The sequence below is a fragment of the Callorhinchus milii genome, unplaced genomic scaffold, assembly GCF_018977255.1.
Source record: "Callorhinchus milii isolate IMCB2004 unplaced genomic scaffold, IMCB_Cmil_1.0 Scaffold13, whole genome shotgun sequence".
Lineage (NCBI taxonomy): Eukaryota > Metazoa > Chordata > Chondrichthyes > Chimaeriformes > Callorhinchidae > Callorhinchus > Callorhinchus milii.
In genome coordinates, this window is record NW_024704754.1 from 18,003,582 (window position 1) to 18,019,458 (window position 15,877).

A 15,877-nucleotide genomic window follows, 5' to 3' on the forward strand; every position below is an offset into this window, starting at 1 on the left:
ATCCCCTTGCTCTCTTCCCCCATCATGACTGTACTCAGCATGAACCAGCACATTCAGTGTAAACCTCTCCACCCTATCGCCTTGGTATAGAACCTCCAGTGCCGGCCGTGGTGATGATTCGCAGGAAAATAATTGAGTTGAAGGTGGCAACGCTTCTGTAGGATGATCAGGGAGTCGCTATCTCTTGGACTACATGACTAAATGGTTGGAAATCTTGATGTCCATTTCATCCTCCGCTCCATTGATAGTCGATTTCAATTAGCGCTGTGTTTTTCCTGGCCAACCGGGGTGTCTGACGCACACGGAAACCCATCACCGTTGCTTATAACAGTCTCCAAAGTCTTGAGAATTCCACGCCTTCCACTTACACATGGAAATCCCAGAGATAGATTATTCGAATGGAACACCCTTTTTCTCTCTCTCTCTCCCTGGAAAGACACATCCCGCTTATCTAATTCCAGACAGTATTAGGCGCAAGTTGGCGAGAGCCATGGCTTGGAGGGGGGAGCCCAGAGTGTGCGTTGGGGTAACTGCTAACCAGCTAAACCCATAGCTTGCCATTGAGAGCGCTGTTTGGCCAGTTTTCCCGCTGATTGTCCAGCTCGGACCACCCTCCCCATTAGGGCCTGGGCTTGCGGGGTTAACAACTGCGTAAATCAACAACTGACTTGGACTATATTGGTTCCTCAAAACTACCACTAACAATAATCCTGGCGTTTGACACAGCGCCTTATCAGGTCTTCGAGACGTCTCGAAGGAGAGACACAGAGAGAGAGAGACAGAGAGAGAAACTCCTCTTTTCCAGTAGCTCTGCGGAATCTTTAACATCCACCTGAACAGGCAGACGGGGAGTGAGGTTTAACGTCTCGTCCGAAGGATGGGGTCACCGACAATGCAACACAACCCCCCCACCCCCCACCCGCCCGCCCTGCATTAGAGCGTCGGCTTAGACCGTGAGAGTCCAAGCCTTGCCCCATTTCCGCCTGACGCGAGGGTTTGAACCCACAACCTCCTCAGCTCGACTTCATTGTGAAAGATGAAGTGGTGTGTGCGTGTGTGAAAATAAAGCAATTATTCATTTCGATTGCAGCATCTAATGATCCCTATCACGGTTACGTTTTAATTAGAGTTTGAATTGCGTGATGGAGCTGTTTCTGCGCGTGTGCGCGCGCGCGGGTGTGTGAGTGAGCGAGAGAGAGAGCGAGAGGGAGAGGGACGCAGAGGGTAATTCTCGTTGCCCTCACGCCAAATGTCCTTCGGCTGACGGGAGATCAGATCCGTCGGTTATTTAAATGAGTCTTAAAGTCCTGAAGGAACCTGGCCATGTTTTTTTATCCGAGAGATAGGTTATTCCAGTTTAATTATTTGCCTTGTTTCTGTAATTGCTTTTTTGCTTGGGAGCAGAATTGAGCATCGAGTGGGGGAGGAGAGAATTAATTGCTTTGCATTTTTTAAGACTCGGAGTTGCTGTTTGGTGTTTTTTTCACTTTCTCTCTCTCTCTCTCTCTCTCTCTAAAAATAAGAATAAAAAAAATGTGTTCCCTCAACCCGCGGCTGTTTGTGGGGGACGCTGCTGTGCGCGATTGGCTGCCGAGTTTCGCCCACAAAATACACGGTCCGCGCACTTTACAGCGCGCATCCTGTGAAGCCCTTTGAGACGCCTCGGCGACGTGATAAGGCGTCGCGCCAAAGTAAGGTTCATTATCAATATTATTATGAACCGTAAAGTGAGTTGACTGTGTGTTTTGTGGGCGAATCATTTAATGTTTAACCTCTCTTGGAGGCAGCGAGTGACCGGAACGGAAGAGACCGTGTTTATTCCCAATAGGAAGAGAATCGTGCTCTCTCTCTCTCTCTCTCTCTCTCTCCTGCTTTAAAGTGCTTGTTTATCGCAAGCAGTGGTTTGGTGTGTTATATCACCTCTTTGAGTGTAGGGCCTCTGCTCAGATACCTGCCCCGGCATTAATGTTCTTGCAAAACCTCCGCCAAGGCAGTTAAATCAGCCTATTCAGCGACTGGGACACAGATTCAAGGTCGACCTCGACAGTGAGAGTCAAGAGAAATTTTCCTCTCCCCCTCTCTGCCCTCCTCCACACATCCACCCTCCCCCCCCCCCCCCCACCCAACCTACCCCTCACTCCCTCCCCCACCCAGAGACGAAGAACAGAGATGAACGCCAGGAATCTGGAATCGAAATGCAAAGTGCTGAGAATTGACAGCGGGTCAACCTGCCCCGGAGAGCCAGGGCCAGAGCTTTGCAGTAGTTTGCGACTGACTTTTCATTGGAATGTTCCAATCTCATGTTGAATCTTCTCTCTCTGTCTGTCTTTCTCTCTCGCACGCACTCCCTCTGTCTGTCTCTCTCTCTCTCTGTCTCTGTCTCACTCTGTGCATCTCGGTCTCTCTCGGTATGTCTCCGTCTGTCTCTGTGTCTGTTTCGCTGTCTTGCCTGTCTTTCGCTCTCTTGTCTATCTGTCTCTCTCTGTCTCGTTTTGTCTCTGTCAGTCTCACTCTCCACCTCTGACTCTCACTTTGTTTCTCTCTCTCTCTCTCGTGTCCTGCGCCTAATACTTTCCGGAATTAGGTAAGCAGGATGCGTCCCTCCAGGGAGGGAGAGAGAGAGCGAGAGCGCATTCCATTCCAACAATCTCTCTCTGGTGTAGGTGGGATACAGGGAATTCTCAGTTGGGTTTGGAGACTCTTAAGCAACGGTGACGGGTTTCCGTGTGTGTCAGACACTGGCCCAAAAAACACATGGGTGGGAACCCCTCACTCCCCCCCACTCCACCCCCATCAAACCCCAGTCAGTCCCTCCTGACCATTTGCGCCAACATCGCAATCCACTCCCAGTTTAGGAGCAAATGGGAATTGTCAGCTCCTGGAATCAATGTGTGCGACAGGTTAACACGATCTATCTCAGCTGCGTGTGAAACCTTTTGGAGAAGTGATGGACTGCGGAGGGAGAGGAGGGAGAAAAGGGACCATTTGCTTATTTCGTTGTCAGTTCCTTGTGTTCCGAAGGTTGGTCAGGATGTGTTAAGAGAGATTTCACGCCCTTTCTCTCTGTCTCTCTCCTTCTCTCTCTTATCTCTTGTTTGTTCACACGTCATTGTGGGGGTGGGGGAGAGGAGAGAGAGGTTCGACTGGGACTCGTGGGGGAGGGGGGAGGGTAGATGGTTGGCCAAATGGCACAGGAAATGGAGAGCAAGCGAACGAGAGAGAGAGAGAGAAAGAGAGTAATAAAGGGAGAACCTGGACTGCGGTGGGTGTGAGTCAGTCGCGGTTACTCGACTAAACTAGTTTAATTAAAGCAACAGCTGGGGAGCAAAGTTCAGAAGGCCGGTAATTGGGTCTTGTGAAGATGCAGCCACCCGGTTTGGATTTCTAGACCCTTCTCCGCACCATCGGCTCCACTCCGTCGCACCCGCCCTCTTCGCTTCCCATCGTGGGCTCCCGAGTTGGCGCTCGGACGAGCTCTCTCGCGCCCACACGCGCTCACCCAACAAGCTGAGACACACTCGCGCTGAGTTCACACTCCGACACGTTGGCAGTAAGAGCAGCGTCTGTTTAAGGGCCGGGAAGGCAGGAATGTGCGAGCGAGCGAGCGAGTGAGTGAGTGGTGTAATCTCACTGAGCTCCTGTTGTACACGCTGAGGCCTGTGTCCCTGACCTGATGTCTGGGCTGAGAGACTGACTGATGATCTTGACCTTAAGTCTCTCGGATCCCCGTCCATCCCTCTGTGTATAACCACACGCTCGTCACTGCTTAACGAGGAGAGCTCCCGGGGACCTGCGGAGTTAGGCACAGACGCCCTCCGAGCCACTGATAAGCCGGGCCGCGCTGCGACTCCCGCTCTCCTCCTCACAGCAATAACAAAGCCTTCAACGTGATTCACAGAGCCGCAGAGATTCGCAGCGCAGAAGAAGGCCGTTTGGCCCATCGTGTCTGTGAGCGATCCTTTCAGTCCCATTTACCCCCCACCACCACACACACACACACACACACACACACGCCCCTGGGGTTTACCCCTGTTCCTAAGTATTTATCTGCGGAGTCCTATAGCTCAGTGGGTTGGAGCTCTCGCCTCGCAAGCGAGAGGACCTGATCGCTCAGTCCGTGACTGTTTGTGTTTGTGGGGGAGCGCTGCTGTGCGCAATTGGCTGTCGCTTCTCGCACAGCCGCTACACTTTACGGCGTGTCCTGTGAAGCGCTTTGAGACGACTCAACGACGCGATAAGGCGCTGGATCAAAAGGAAGGATTATTATTATTATTATTATCTGGTTCCCTTTGGAAAGATCATATAGATTGTGCCTTGACCGTCTCAGCGGCACACCCTCATCGCTCTGCGAGTGTAAACAAAATCCTCGTATTGATCCCTCGCGAATGGAGTTGAAATTGTTTCAACATCTCACTTAATAACGTTGCTGTGAAAGCCAACCATCTCTCCCCCAACCCCCACACCTCACCCCATCGCTCGCTCTCCTCTCTTCCCCTCGCTCCTTCACCCACTTCTCTCCTCTCCCCCCTTTTCTCTCGGGTCCCTCTCACATTCACTCTCTCTCCCCCCCTCCTCCCCTGTATCTCTTTTTCCTCTCTCATCCACTCCCCCACCCCTGTCTCTCCCCCTTTCCCTCTCCGTCTCTTCCCCCTTCCCCTCTCCCATTCATTCTCGCTCATTCGCATTCTCTCTATCTCTCTCCCCCTCTTTTTCGCTCTTGCTTCCCCCCTCGCTTTCTTTCTATCTCTCTCTCTCTCTCTCCCGCCCCCCCCCCCCTCTCATTCTCTCCCTCCCTCCCCCTCGTGCCCTGTTGTGTCCTGGCTGGCCTTATCTCAGGCGTGTTTTGGGGGAACGTGTGTGATGGAATCCAGCCGGAGCTCTGTTTAGTTTGGCTTTTGTTTAAGTTGACAAACAGGCGCCTGGATTCCTGCCGCTGAGCTGGTGCTCACCACAGGCTGGTACTGCCCGCCCGGCCGACCGACCCAACCCTCCTCGAAACAGGAGGGTGTAAAAGGGCAGAGGCACCAGCCCAGCAATGAGGGGGCAACCCTGTGTGGCTCTACACGGACTCCCCCCCACCCCCCCACCCCACACCCCCCATTTCCAGCTCGCTCAGTCAGTCAGTCAGTCACGCTCGCGCCTCCTGAATCCAGGGGTTTAAACGCTTGCGAGACGCTGCCCCGCCTGAAGGATGCCGTTTAAATGCAAGTTGTTGCTGTTGTGGGTCCGAACCCTCCCCCCCCCCCCCCCCCCCACCTCCCCCCCAAAATCTCCTGCCACTTCAGGTTTAACATCTCGTCCAAAAACGACGGCATCTCCGGTAATGTCGCTCTCCCCCCACCACCCCACCCCACCCCCCGAGCGCTGCGCTGGAGGGTCAGTCTCGGGCAGCGTTTAGGTTTCCCCTGATTTCACTCCGCGTGCAAATCACGTTGGAATTCAGATTGATATTCGAGAAAGAGAGTGACAGCGAGAGGGAGAACGAGACAGAAAGACAGAAAGTGTGAGAGCAAGTTAGAGAGAGTGACAGAGAGATGGACAGAAAGAGGGTGACAGAGATGAGGGAGGGGAGGGGGAGTTTGGCTGATATTAGATTAATATGTGAACGAGAGCGAGAGAGAGAGAGAGAGAGAGCGCGACGTAGAGATACAGCGAGAGTGAGAGCGATGGAGAAAGCAGCACAGAGAGAGCAGAGCGCGAGAGAGGGTCAAAGGTGTGGATTAAACAGCACCCCTCAGCCTGACATTTGGCAGTGAATTCCCTGCAGCTAAATAACGCCGGTGGAAGCGGGAGGAAAGTTTGATTTGCTGACGTTTCATTAAAAGCCGGCCAGCTGCCAGGGTTATTGATAGGAGTGAATTATAAGGGAGCAATCCCCTCCGGTGATGTTATTAAGGATGGAGCTTACACTGCGGTGACTTTGATGTGACAGAACGACGTCTGCGAGTTATTTTTTTTTTATTTTGGCGACGGGCGCTGTGTTTTCTGTTTCATTTTATGAGAAATGCAAATGACTGCGCGCGCGTGTGTGTGTGCGCGCGTGTGTGGTTTGCGCGCGTGCTTCCGCGTGCGCGCGTGTGTCCGTGTTCTCTGCGTGCGGGTGCATGTGCGCGTGCGCGGTGTGGGTCGGTGTTCTGTGTAGGCGTGGGTGTGCGTGTGTCCGTGTCCTCTGTGCGCGGGTGTGTGTGTGTGTGCGTGCGTGCATGTGTACATGTGCGTGTGTGTGTCGGTGTTCTGTGTAGGGGTGTGGGGGTGTGTGTGCGTGAGGGCTGTCAGTTTTTCTGGCAAACAGTACCTCGACAGGAAAAGTTTTTTTTTTAACAAGATGGTCAAATAAATACCCATCGCACAATTCCAGGACAGATCTTCGTCATCGTCCAGCCGCGCGTCAGACGCTCCCGAGACTCTACCCCACCTGACGGGGCGCTGTACGGGGCGCAAGTTGTCGCTAGTTGTCGCCGTGGCCAGCAACAATCCTCGCCGCGGCCCCATATCGCGTCGTCGAGACGCCTCGAGAGGGCTTCGCGGGGCTCTTACTCTGTAAAGTGTGGCGTCCGTGTGTTTTGGGGTGGGGGCGGGGGTCAAACTCGGCAGCGCAGCAGTGTCCCACAAACACAGAGAGAGAGAGAACTCCCTTCGCTTATCGAACAGCGCCGCGGGATATCTTTTAACCTCTGCCTACGTGTCATCCAAAGGGAGCCCTACCCCCCCCCCCCCCCCCCCCCCACCCCTCCCAACCCCCAGTGCTACGCTCCGAGACGCTGTCCGGTGTGGAAGGCGCTATATTATATAAACCCAAGTTGTTGTTGTTGTTGGAGCGAGTGGTGAATCTGAAGTAAAGTGACTCCGTCTCCGGGTGGAGGGGGGGGGGTGCGGTGGGGGGACCTGGTCCTGTGCGTTAATGCGTTTAATATATTTATAAAGAAAAAAAAGTTTTGCCTGGACCTGGGTGTTGAGGGAAGGTTATTTCTTTTCTCTCTCTTAACGAATGGCGGCAGATGTTTTGCCAGACGCCCGCTGATTGATTTGTTTTCCTGCGCTTGATTTGCAGCCGTATTTTGTTGACTCTTTAAAAACATTTATAGGCGACGCGGGAATTAAGAGAGATTTCTCTCTCTCTCCCTCTCTCTCTCTCTCTCTCGCGCTCCCCCTCTCTCGCTCTCTCCTCCGATCGCCCACTCGTCTTCCTCCCTCCCGCAAACTGTGCAGCGAGCGAGCGAGCGAGCGAGCGTGCGTTAGCGCGGGGCGCGCGTGTGTTCACCCCACGGTGTGTGTGTGTGTGCGTGTGCGCGTGCGCGCGTCTGGCAGTGCGGGTGTTGTCGGTGCAAGTGTGTGCGAGTGTCAAGTGTGTGTGTGTGTGTTCGTGTGAGCACGTGTGTGTTGTGTTAGTGTGTGAGTGTCAGTGAGTGTGTGTGTGTGTGTGTGTGTGAGGGTGAGTGTGTGTTGGTGTCAGGGTGAGTGTGCGAGGCCTGTAAAGCGTCGCAGCGACTGAGGTCACAGTGCGTACAGCACACACGACTGACTTCCCTCTCCACCCATAGCCAACCTGCGAGAAACTCACTGAGCAGCGAATCCCAAGCATAAACCTTTTTAATCTTTTATTTTATGTATTCCCCAGGGAGTTTTTAAGTAAACTTAAACATAGATGAGGGCACGAAGGACTTTGAGAAACTGGAGCGCTCTCTCTGTCGCTCTCTCTCTCTCTCTCTCTCTCTCTCTGTCTCTCTCTTTCGCTCTCTTGTCTGCCTCACTCTTTCTCACTCTGTCTCTCTCTCTGTCTCTCTCTCTCTCTCGCGCGCTGTCTCTCTGCCACTCTCTCTCTCCGTCCTTCTCTCTCCCGTCACCTTCTGTCTGCCTCTCTCACTCCGTCTATCTCTCGCTCCCTTTCTCGCACACCATCTCTCTGCCATTCTTCTCTCTGTTTGTCTCTCTCTCTCTCTCTCTCTCTCTGTCTCCACACTTCAAAGACACTTTAGGGATCTTGTGTTGTTGCTGTTGAGAGCGCGACGCGTGATGGGATGAGGCTGTGAAACCTGCTTTCACAGCAATGTCACCGAACACGGTTACGTCCCGAGCCTCACACCCGCCTGTCATCAGCGACGTGTGTCCCAGACTCCAGTCGCAGCTCCCCTGCAACATTCCTAGGTTATCGCATCGAAAACATGTATATTCCGTGTTCACCCCCCACAACATACACGCGGGCGAGTCAGATTTCGACCCGCGGAGTTCTCAGTTGGGTTTGGCGACTCTTAAGCAACGGTGACGGGTTTTCCGTGTGGGTGTGTGTGTGTCAGGCACTCCGGCGGACGTGTCTCTGGCGCGGCTCGGTGCGTAAACGGAAGCGGGGCTTGTTCCTGGTGTGCGGTATTTAAATCAGCTCCTGATGAGGTCAGGGGTGAAGCATTCCTTTATCTATGTGCGGCAAAAGCGCAGTCTGGTCTGGTTTGGTGTGTGCTGTGCCCAGGAGCGATGGATCATATTACAGCATGTAGTCACATACCTGAGGTCTCCCTCTGCACCACAAGACAGGGATTTACTCCCACTCTCCCCCTCCCCCTGCTCTCACACACACACACACACACACACACACGCACATACACACACGTACAGACACACGTCACACACATGCACACACACACACAGGACACGCAGAGCTCCCGTCGCTTCAGGTTTTGGAAGTCAGTGTCTAAAACGGGCTCGAAACTCAATCGGAATCCAAATCCAACCTCTTCCCAGGTTGCGGAATGCTGCTGAACCAGAACGCAACCGTTCCGAGTCTGCTTTCCAGTGAATGCTTTGTGTCCTTGTGTCGGCTGTTTCAGTGTCACCGACCTGGGCTTTCCCCCCCCCCACCCCAAACGGGTGGGTCAGCCGGATGCGTGTCGTGACGCGGGCGGGAAACCCGTCACCGTTGCCTAAAGAGTCTCCAAACCCAACTGGGAATTCCCCACATCCCACCCACACCTGGAAACCCCAGAGGGAGATTGTTGGAACGGAATACGCTCTCTCCCCCTCTCTCTCGCGCCCCCCCCTCCCCTTCCCCCCAACCTGCTTACCTAATTTTGGATTAATATTAGGCGCACGTTGGCAAGAGCCAAGGCTTGTGGGTGGGGGGGTGGGGGGCTGCGGTGGGTGAGGGACAAGATATCTGCGGGCGGGAAGATGTGGAGAGAGTAGCGAGCGGTGCGTTGTTTGGTGGGGGGGGGGGGGCGGGGGGGAGGGCGTGCGAGATACAACAACAACAACTTGTGTCTGTATAGCCGGAGCCCGAAATGATGTACAGCGTTTCCCTTTTTTTTGCTGAATCCGGTCGTTAAGAAAGATGGGTGAGCGAAATTAAGTTAAATGAAGAGGAGGAGGAGGCAATTCAGTTTTATGCGCTGCTCATTTGCAAATGTAATTTGCAGCCAGGCAGCTGGGCTGGAACCAGTCTACAACCAGCCCCCCCACCCCCACACCCTCCGCCACCACCCCCCTCTCAATCAATGCTCGGGTATAGCTCTCCTGTGTGCAAACATTCAGCAATTTGTTTGCTTTTCTGCTGAACAAGTGTCATTTGTTTGGAGTGGCAATCTCTCTATCTCACACGCACACACGCGCACACACACACACACACATGCTCGAGTCTCTCTCTCTTCCCCCCGTCTCCCCCCCCCCTTTCTCACTCTCACTCCCCGACAGCCCCCACCCCCTCCCATCTCCCTCTCCTCCTCTCCCTCTTTCTTTATCGCTCCTTCTTTCTCTCTCTCTCTCTCTCCCTTTTCCTCTTCTCTCCCTCTCCCTCTCTCATTCTTTCTTCCTTTGTTTCTCTCTCTCTCCCCTCTCCTCTCGCTCTCTCTTTTCTCCCCCACTGTCTCTCTCTTCTCTCCCCCTCCCTCTCTCCCTCCCTCCCTCTCTCTCTCTCCCCCAATCCCCCTCCCCACACAACCAGACCTAACCAAACTACTTTGCTTGTCATGTGTACGGTTAAGTGGAGACATCGTACAGGTCTATGTGTGTGTGTGTGTGTGGAGTGTAATCCTTCGCAAACAGGTTTAACCTGTCCTGGATTACACATGCCCAGGCTAAATCCTGCTTAAAAAATCTCTCGGTGTATCTATGCATCTGCCGATGGAGTGACATGAATAAGTGGAGCTAATGGAGTGGAATCGAGAGTGATATCAGCGGCAAACTATGCGGGTTTGACCGGTGAGACTCCAGCAGTTAACCTCCCCACGCACGCTAACCCCTGGGCTCCACCCAAGCCCTCGGCTCCTGCCAACCTGCGCCGAATATCTCTCCAGAATAACTTTCCCTGTCCCCGTGTTGGTGACCACTGGGGACGTGCTTTCACGTCCCCGTTCCCCCCGCCTCGCCCGCCCCGCCGTTGGGCGGGTGGGCCTTCAGCCACTCTTCCCCCACCCTCTGGAAACTCTCGTTTGCTCTTTTGCGTCTCCCTGTTCTTTCTCTCCGTCTCTCGCTCACACTCTCTCCTTTCCCCCCCCCCCCCCCACTCTCTCGCTCTCTCTTCTCTCTCATCTCCGATATTCTTTGATCCCGTTAACATTTCAATCAGTGACTTCTGGGTTTGGCACACGTCACAACACCCGCAATGGATTCATTCTCACACACCCCCTCCCACCCCACCCCCATCGCCTGGAGGGATTTGCTCTTAGCTACATGTCGTTCTGGGTAAAATCCAGCATTTTAATCTAAATTAATAATTAGCGAGAAACAGGAATTGAATAATTCATTCCCCGAAAAGGAAATCTTCAGCTTGGCAGGACTTCCCGAGGAACGGTTGATTTCTCAGGGAATGTTAATCACGGCAGCTCATTTGCGGCTCGAAATTATTCCGGACTTCTGTTGAAAAGGCGACAGGCCCGTGAAAACGAGCCGTGGTTAGATGATAATTTTCGCATCTCTCAGGAACACTCCTCACCTGAGATGAGCTAATCGAGGTGTCCGGGTGGGGGAGGAGGTGGGGGGGTTGGGGGGGTTGGGGGGTTTTCAGTGTGTAGGTGACGCACACACATGGCCCTCTGTCTGGATCTCCTTAAGAACAGTGATGGGTTTCCACGCGCCTGTGTGTGTGTGTGTGTGTCAGACACACGGCTGATCACGGTGACGGGTTTAGATTTCAGACACCAGACTGACACAGCCTGAAAATTGTTCTAATGAGTGAAACATTGCAGAGTGTGTGGATGTGAAACGTGTGTCGGTGTCTGTGCGCGCGTGCGCAAGTCTGATCTGTATCTGTGTGCATGTCTGTGGGCGCGTGGGTGTGTTTGTCTATGTGAGTGTATGCGAGCGAGTGTGTGTATATGCGAGCGAGTGTGTGTATATGCGAGCGAGTGTGTGTATATGCGAGCGAGTGTGTGTGTATGCGAGCGAGAGTGTGTGTATGCGAGCGAGTGTGTGTGCATGTGAGTGAGTGTGTGTCTATGCGAGCGAGTGTGTGCATGTGAGTGAGTGAGTGTGTGTGTATGCGAGCGAGTGTGTGTGTATGTGAGTGAGTGTGTGTGTATGCGAGTGAGTGTGTGTGTATGCGGGCGAGTGTGTGTGTATGCGAGTGAGTGTGTGTGTATGCGAGCGAGTGTGTGTGTATGCGAGTGAGTGTGTATGTATGCGAGCGAGTGTGTGCATGTGAGTGAGTGAGTGTGTGTATGTGAAAGAGTGTGTGTGTATGCGAGTGAGTGTGTGTGTATGTGAGTGAGTGTTTGTGTATGTGAGTGAGTGTGTGTGTATGCGAGCGAGTGTGTGCATGTGAGTGAGTGAGTGTGTGCATGTGAGTGAGTGTTTGTGTATGTGAGTGAGAGTGTGTATGTGAGTGAGTGTGTGTGTATGTGAGTGAGTGTGTGTGTATGTGAGTGAGTGTGTGTGTATGTGAGTGAGTGTGTGTGTATGTGAGTGAGTGTGTGTGTGTATTTGGAAATGGTGCAGCCGCGGGGAGAGAGGCGGACACTGATTACCGTTTGAGGAGTCAGTGCTGCTCTCTCTCTCTCCGAGGAGCTAAGAGGTCACAATTTGTCTGTCAAGAAACTTGACAAGAAAAGCAGAGTAATTGTAGCTAATTACCCCCTCCCTCCCTTTCCTCCCCCCCCACTCCACCCCCTCCCAAACACTCGCTAAATGTCACACGAACATCTCTCTCCAGAAAAGGCCTTGCTCTCGGCTGCTCTTTCCAAGAACGTCTGTGGATTTTGTCGAGAGATTGAGTGCAGGACTTGCGGGGTGATGGTGGGTGGGTGGGGGGTGGGGGCGGGGGGGTGGTGGTTGGCAAGGGAGGGCCTGGGGAGAGGGGCAATTCACGCTGTGCCCGCTCACGCCAGGACCCCCTCAAATAGACATCGATAACCAAACCAGGTCAACAGCTCCCACACATGGGGAAATTCACCTCAAATCCCCTCTTTTCACCTCTTTTCCCCTCCCTCTTTCACTCTCTCTCCCCCCCCCTTCCCTCCTCACCCCTCTTCCTCACAGCCCGCGGGCACAGTGGACAATGCGTTGGCCCAACGAGTCACACCAGCCAGTTAGGAGCCTTTAGGAGAGAATATGGGGGGGGGGGGGGCGACACCAGTGGTGTACGTACATTAAGCCTTAACCCAGACGAGACTCAATAATAATTAACGTTGGGCGGTGAAACCGGATCCGTGTCTGTGTCAGAGCCTCACAATCAGTGGCGTTACAGCGATTGGCACAAGTCGTAAACCCACGGAAGTCGTGAACTTAGAGGCGAAATGGATGGACTTTGGTCTCCTTTCGCCCAGCGACGTCTTATGTTGTTACAGTGCAGGGACTGGTTTGCGCAGCAAAATCGACACCTGCGCCAAGTGCCGTAACGGTGTGTTTAATCCGGGGTGAGGCCAAGAGCCGAGTCAGACACTGGAACGTACGCGCGGACTTGCCAGGACTTGCAGACCTGGGGGGACTTCGACCCCGGAGGGTCAACGTGTTTATAGCATTGCTGAGCAATGTGTAAGATCAGCCGTGATTAATGGCCTGATAAGCCGTGTGGGCGGGAGAGGTGGTGGGGGGGGGGGGGGGAGGGGGATGGAGAACGTACGTGTGCGCTTGTGTGAGGTGGGGGATGGTGGGTGGGTGGGTGGGTGGGTGGGTGTGCGGCGAGAGGGTGGTGGGGAGACAGAGACAGCGTGTGTTGCTGTATGAACCGCAGGGACCTGCAGATTGACGGAGGCTGATTTGCTTTGCCACCTGTGCGAGCAAAATAAATAATTTTCAAATATTCATATCTGGAGCGTAATGCTGCACCTGCACTGGGACATCCATTAAACATGAAGCTCTTAGCATCGTGCCACCGCCGTTTCCTCCGCACGCCGGAACCTCGCACCGTTGTTTCTGAGGGGCCAGTGGGTGAGATTCAGCGACTTGTTGGGCTTATTGTATCTCAAGCTGCGTGTTCTTGAGCAGGTTAAACTCCAGTCGTTACCCACCGGCTCGTCTGGAGACCAACCCCTTTGACCGACCGCGCTTTTGGTCATCTTTTCCCACCGCCACCACCCCCACCCCCATACCCCAATCACCCTCTCGGCTATCCCACCCTCCCATCCCCGCTCGGTTGCCCAGTCAACAGTGTGTGTGCGCGCGTGTGTGTCAGGATCACACGCACAAATTTTTTTTTAGCATTGACAGCGGTGAGAGAGATGGAGAGAGGGAGAGATTGGGGTTGACTCGGTCAGAGCAGGATATAATGAGAATCACTCGCTCGAGTTAAGTGAATACGCACAGGGCCAAAATTCAGCTAATGCGCTGATTCTTAACTGTCCCGGTCAGCTATCCCGGTTATTTGTGGCACAAGACGGACGCGGTGTTTTGCGGGGAAATGTAGTGACGGACCCCGGTGAGGGAATGTTTGTGAAAGCCCTTAATGATAACAATCATAATCCTCGCGCCTTACCATGTCTTTGAGACGTCTCAAAGCGCTTCCCAGGAGATACGGTGGAGTGTAGCGACTGTATGCTTTGTGGTCGAAACGCGGCAGCCAATTGCGCACCAACAGCCGTGGATTGAGACCGGTTGAGAGTCTCACGAGGTCTTGACAGGTTTTAGAGATACCAACCCCAGGCTCTCCTCCAAACATTGGGATGGTTGGGTGGGGTGGGGCGGTGGGGGAAGGGGTTGGGGGAACACTTTAAGCTCCCGGTCCAGGCTGACTCTCCAGCGCTGTGTCGGGTGGACGTTAAAGATCTCTCCCTCGTTTATTATTGACGTCATGTTTTGAAGGAGTTTGGTTGAGCGAGGGAGGGAGAGATGGAGAGAGGGAGGGAGGGAGGGAGGGAGGGAAAAAATGAGAGAGTGAGGGAATGAGTGACTGAAGAGGGAGGGAGAGAATGAGTGAGGAGAAAGCGAGTGAGTGTGAGAGAGAGGGAGCAAGAGAGGGATACAGTGAACGAGTGAGTGAGGGAGAGAGGGAGTAAACGGGTGAGTGTGGGAATGAATGAGGGAGAGAACGAGGAATGGAGAGCAAGAGGGAAGCGAGCGAATGCGGGAGGGAGGGATGGAGCAAGGGAGGTAGGGAGAGAATGAGGGAGCGAGTGAATGAGTGAGTGAGCCAGTGAATGTGGGGCCCGGCTGGTGACTGACCTCTCGCCCTCTTTCTCTCTCTCTCTCTCTCTCTCTCTCCTCCGCAGGCGTCTCACAGACGAGTGACCTTCTCGACGGCCAGCCAGCCCCAGGACGTGCCAGACCCCTCACAGCACAGCTGCTATGACAGCGGCCTGGAGGAGTCTGAGACCCCCAGCAGCAAGTCCTCCTCCGGGCCCCGGCTCGGGCCCCTCGCTCTCCCCGAGGACCACTACGAGAGGACCACCCCCGATGGCAGCATCGGCGAGATCGAGCACCCCGAGAACGGTAAACACCAACCCCCTCACACCCCCACAACGGTAAACACACGCGCAACACACAAACACCCTGACACGCACACCCTCACACGCGCTCAAACACTGGCTCATACAAACGCACACTCACACGCACACCCTCACACGCACTCAAACACTGGCTCTCACACACACACACTCACACGCGCACACACTCACTCGCACTCAAACACTGGCTCTCACACACACACACTCACACGCGCACACACTCACTCGCACTCAAACACTGGCTCACACACACACACACACCCTCACACTCGCTCACACACACACACTCACACGCACACCCTCACACACACTCAAACACGCGCTCACAAACAACTCACGCGCGCACACACTCACTCGCACTCAAACACTGGCTCACACACACACACACTCACACGCACACCCTCACACTCGCTCACACACACACACTCACACGCACACCCTCACACACACTCAAACACGCGCTCACAAACAACTCACGCACACACAAACTCTCACACGACCGCTGACACTCCTCCTTCCACGCACAGCAATAGGTTATACAATTGTTTCGCCCACAGAATACGGTCGATTCACTTTACAGTATATTTCTGTAAAGGCTTTGAGACGTCTCAAAAGACCTGATAAGGCGCTGTGTCAAATGCAAGGATTATTATTATTATTATTATTATTACCACATTTGTATAGTGCTTTTCATGTTGGGAGGATGTCACGTACGTCCCAAGGCGCTGGCCTACAATCACAAGCTAAACGTGTGAAGTCCTGCCATGTCGTGAGTTAGAGCGCTCGCCTGGCAAGCGAGAGGAAGCGGGTTCGATTCCCGGGTCAGGATGAAACCTTAGGCAAGTTTCCTTACTCCATACGCGCGCACACACACACACACACACACACACACAACGCGCGGCTCTGTTTGTCCAGCAGTAAGCAGGAACCCGTTTGGTATTCGGGGGTGAGGTGGGCGTGAGGGTGAGGGCCAGAGGGCAGGAAGCTGACACCTTTGGAATATGCTGCACATG

At 53.9% G+C, this 15,877-nt stretch overlaps 1 protein-coding gene across 5 annotated transcripts in view; it reads left to right on the top strand.

The window, feature by feature from the left end:
• Nucleotides 1-15,877, top strand: part of LOC103172138 (protocadherin-1-like) — a 60,074-nt gene that overhangs the window by 23,008 nt on the left and 21,189 nt on the right. For 3 of the 5 annotated variants that reach the window (XM_042339890.1, XM_042339895.1, XM_042339891.1), the window contains exon 3: nucleotides 14,631-14,850. In XM_042339890.1, coding sequence (XP_042195824.1) covers nucleotides 14,631-14,850 — 220 coding nt within the window. Of the gene's footprint in view, nucleotides 1-14,630; nucleotides 14,883-15,877 lie in introns of all 5 variants that reach the window. The other 2 variants (XM_042339893.1, XM_042339892.1) reach the window with 1 other exon arrangement.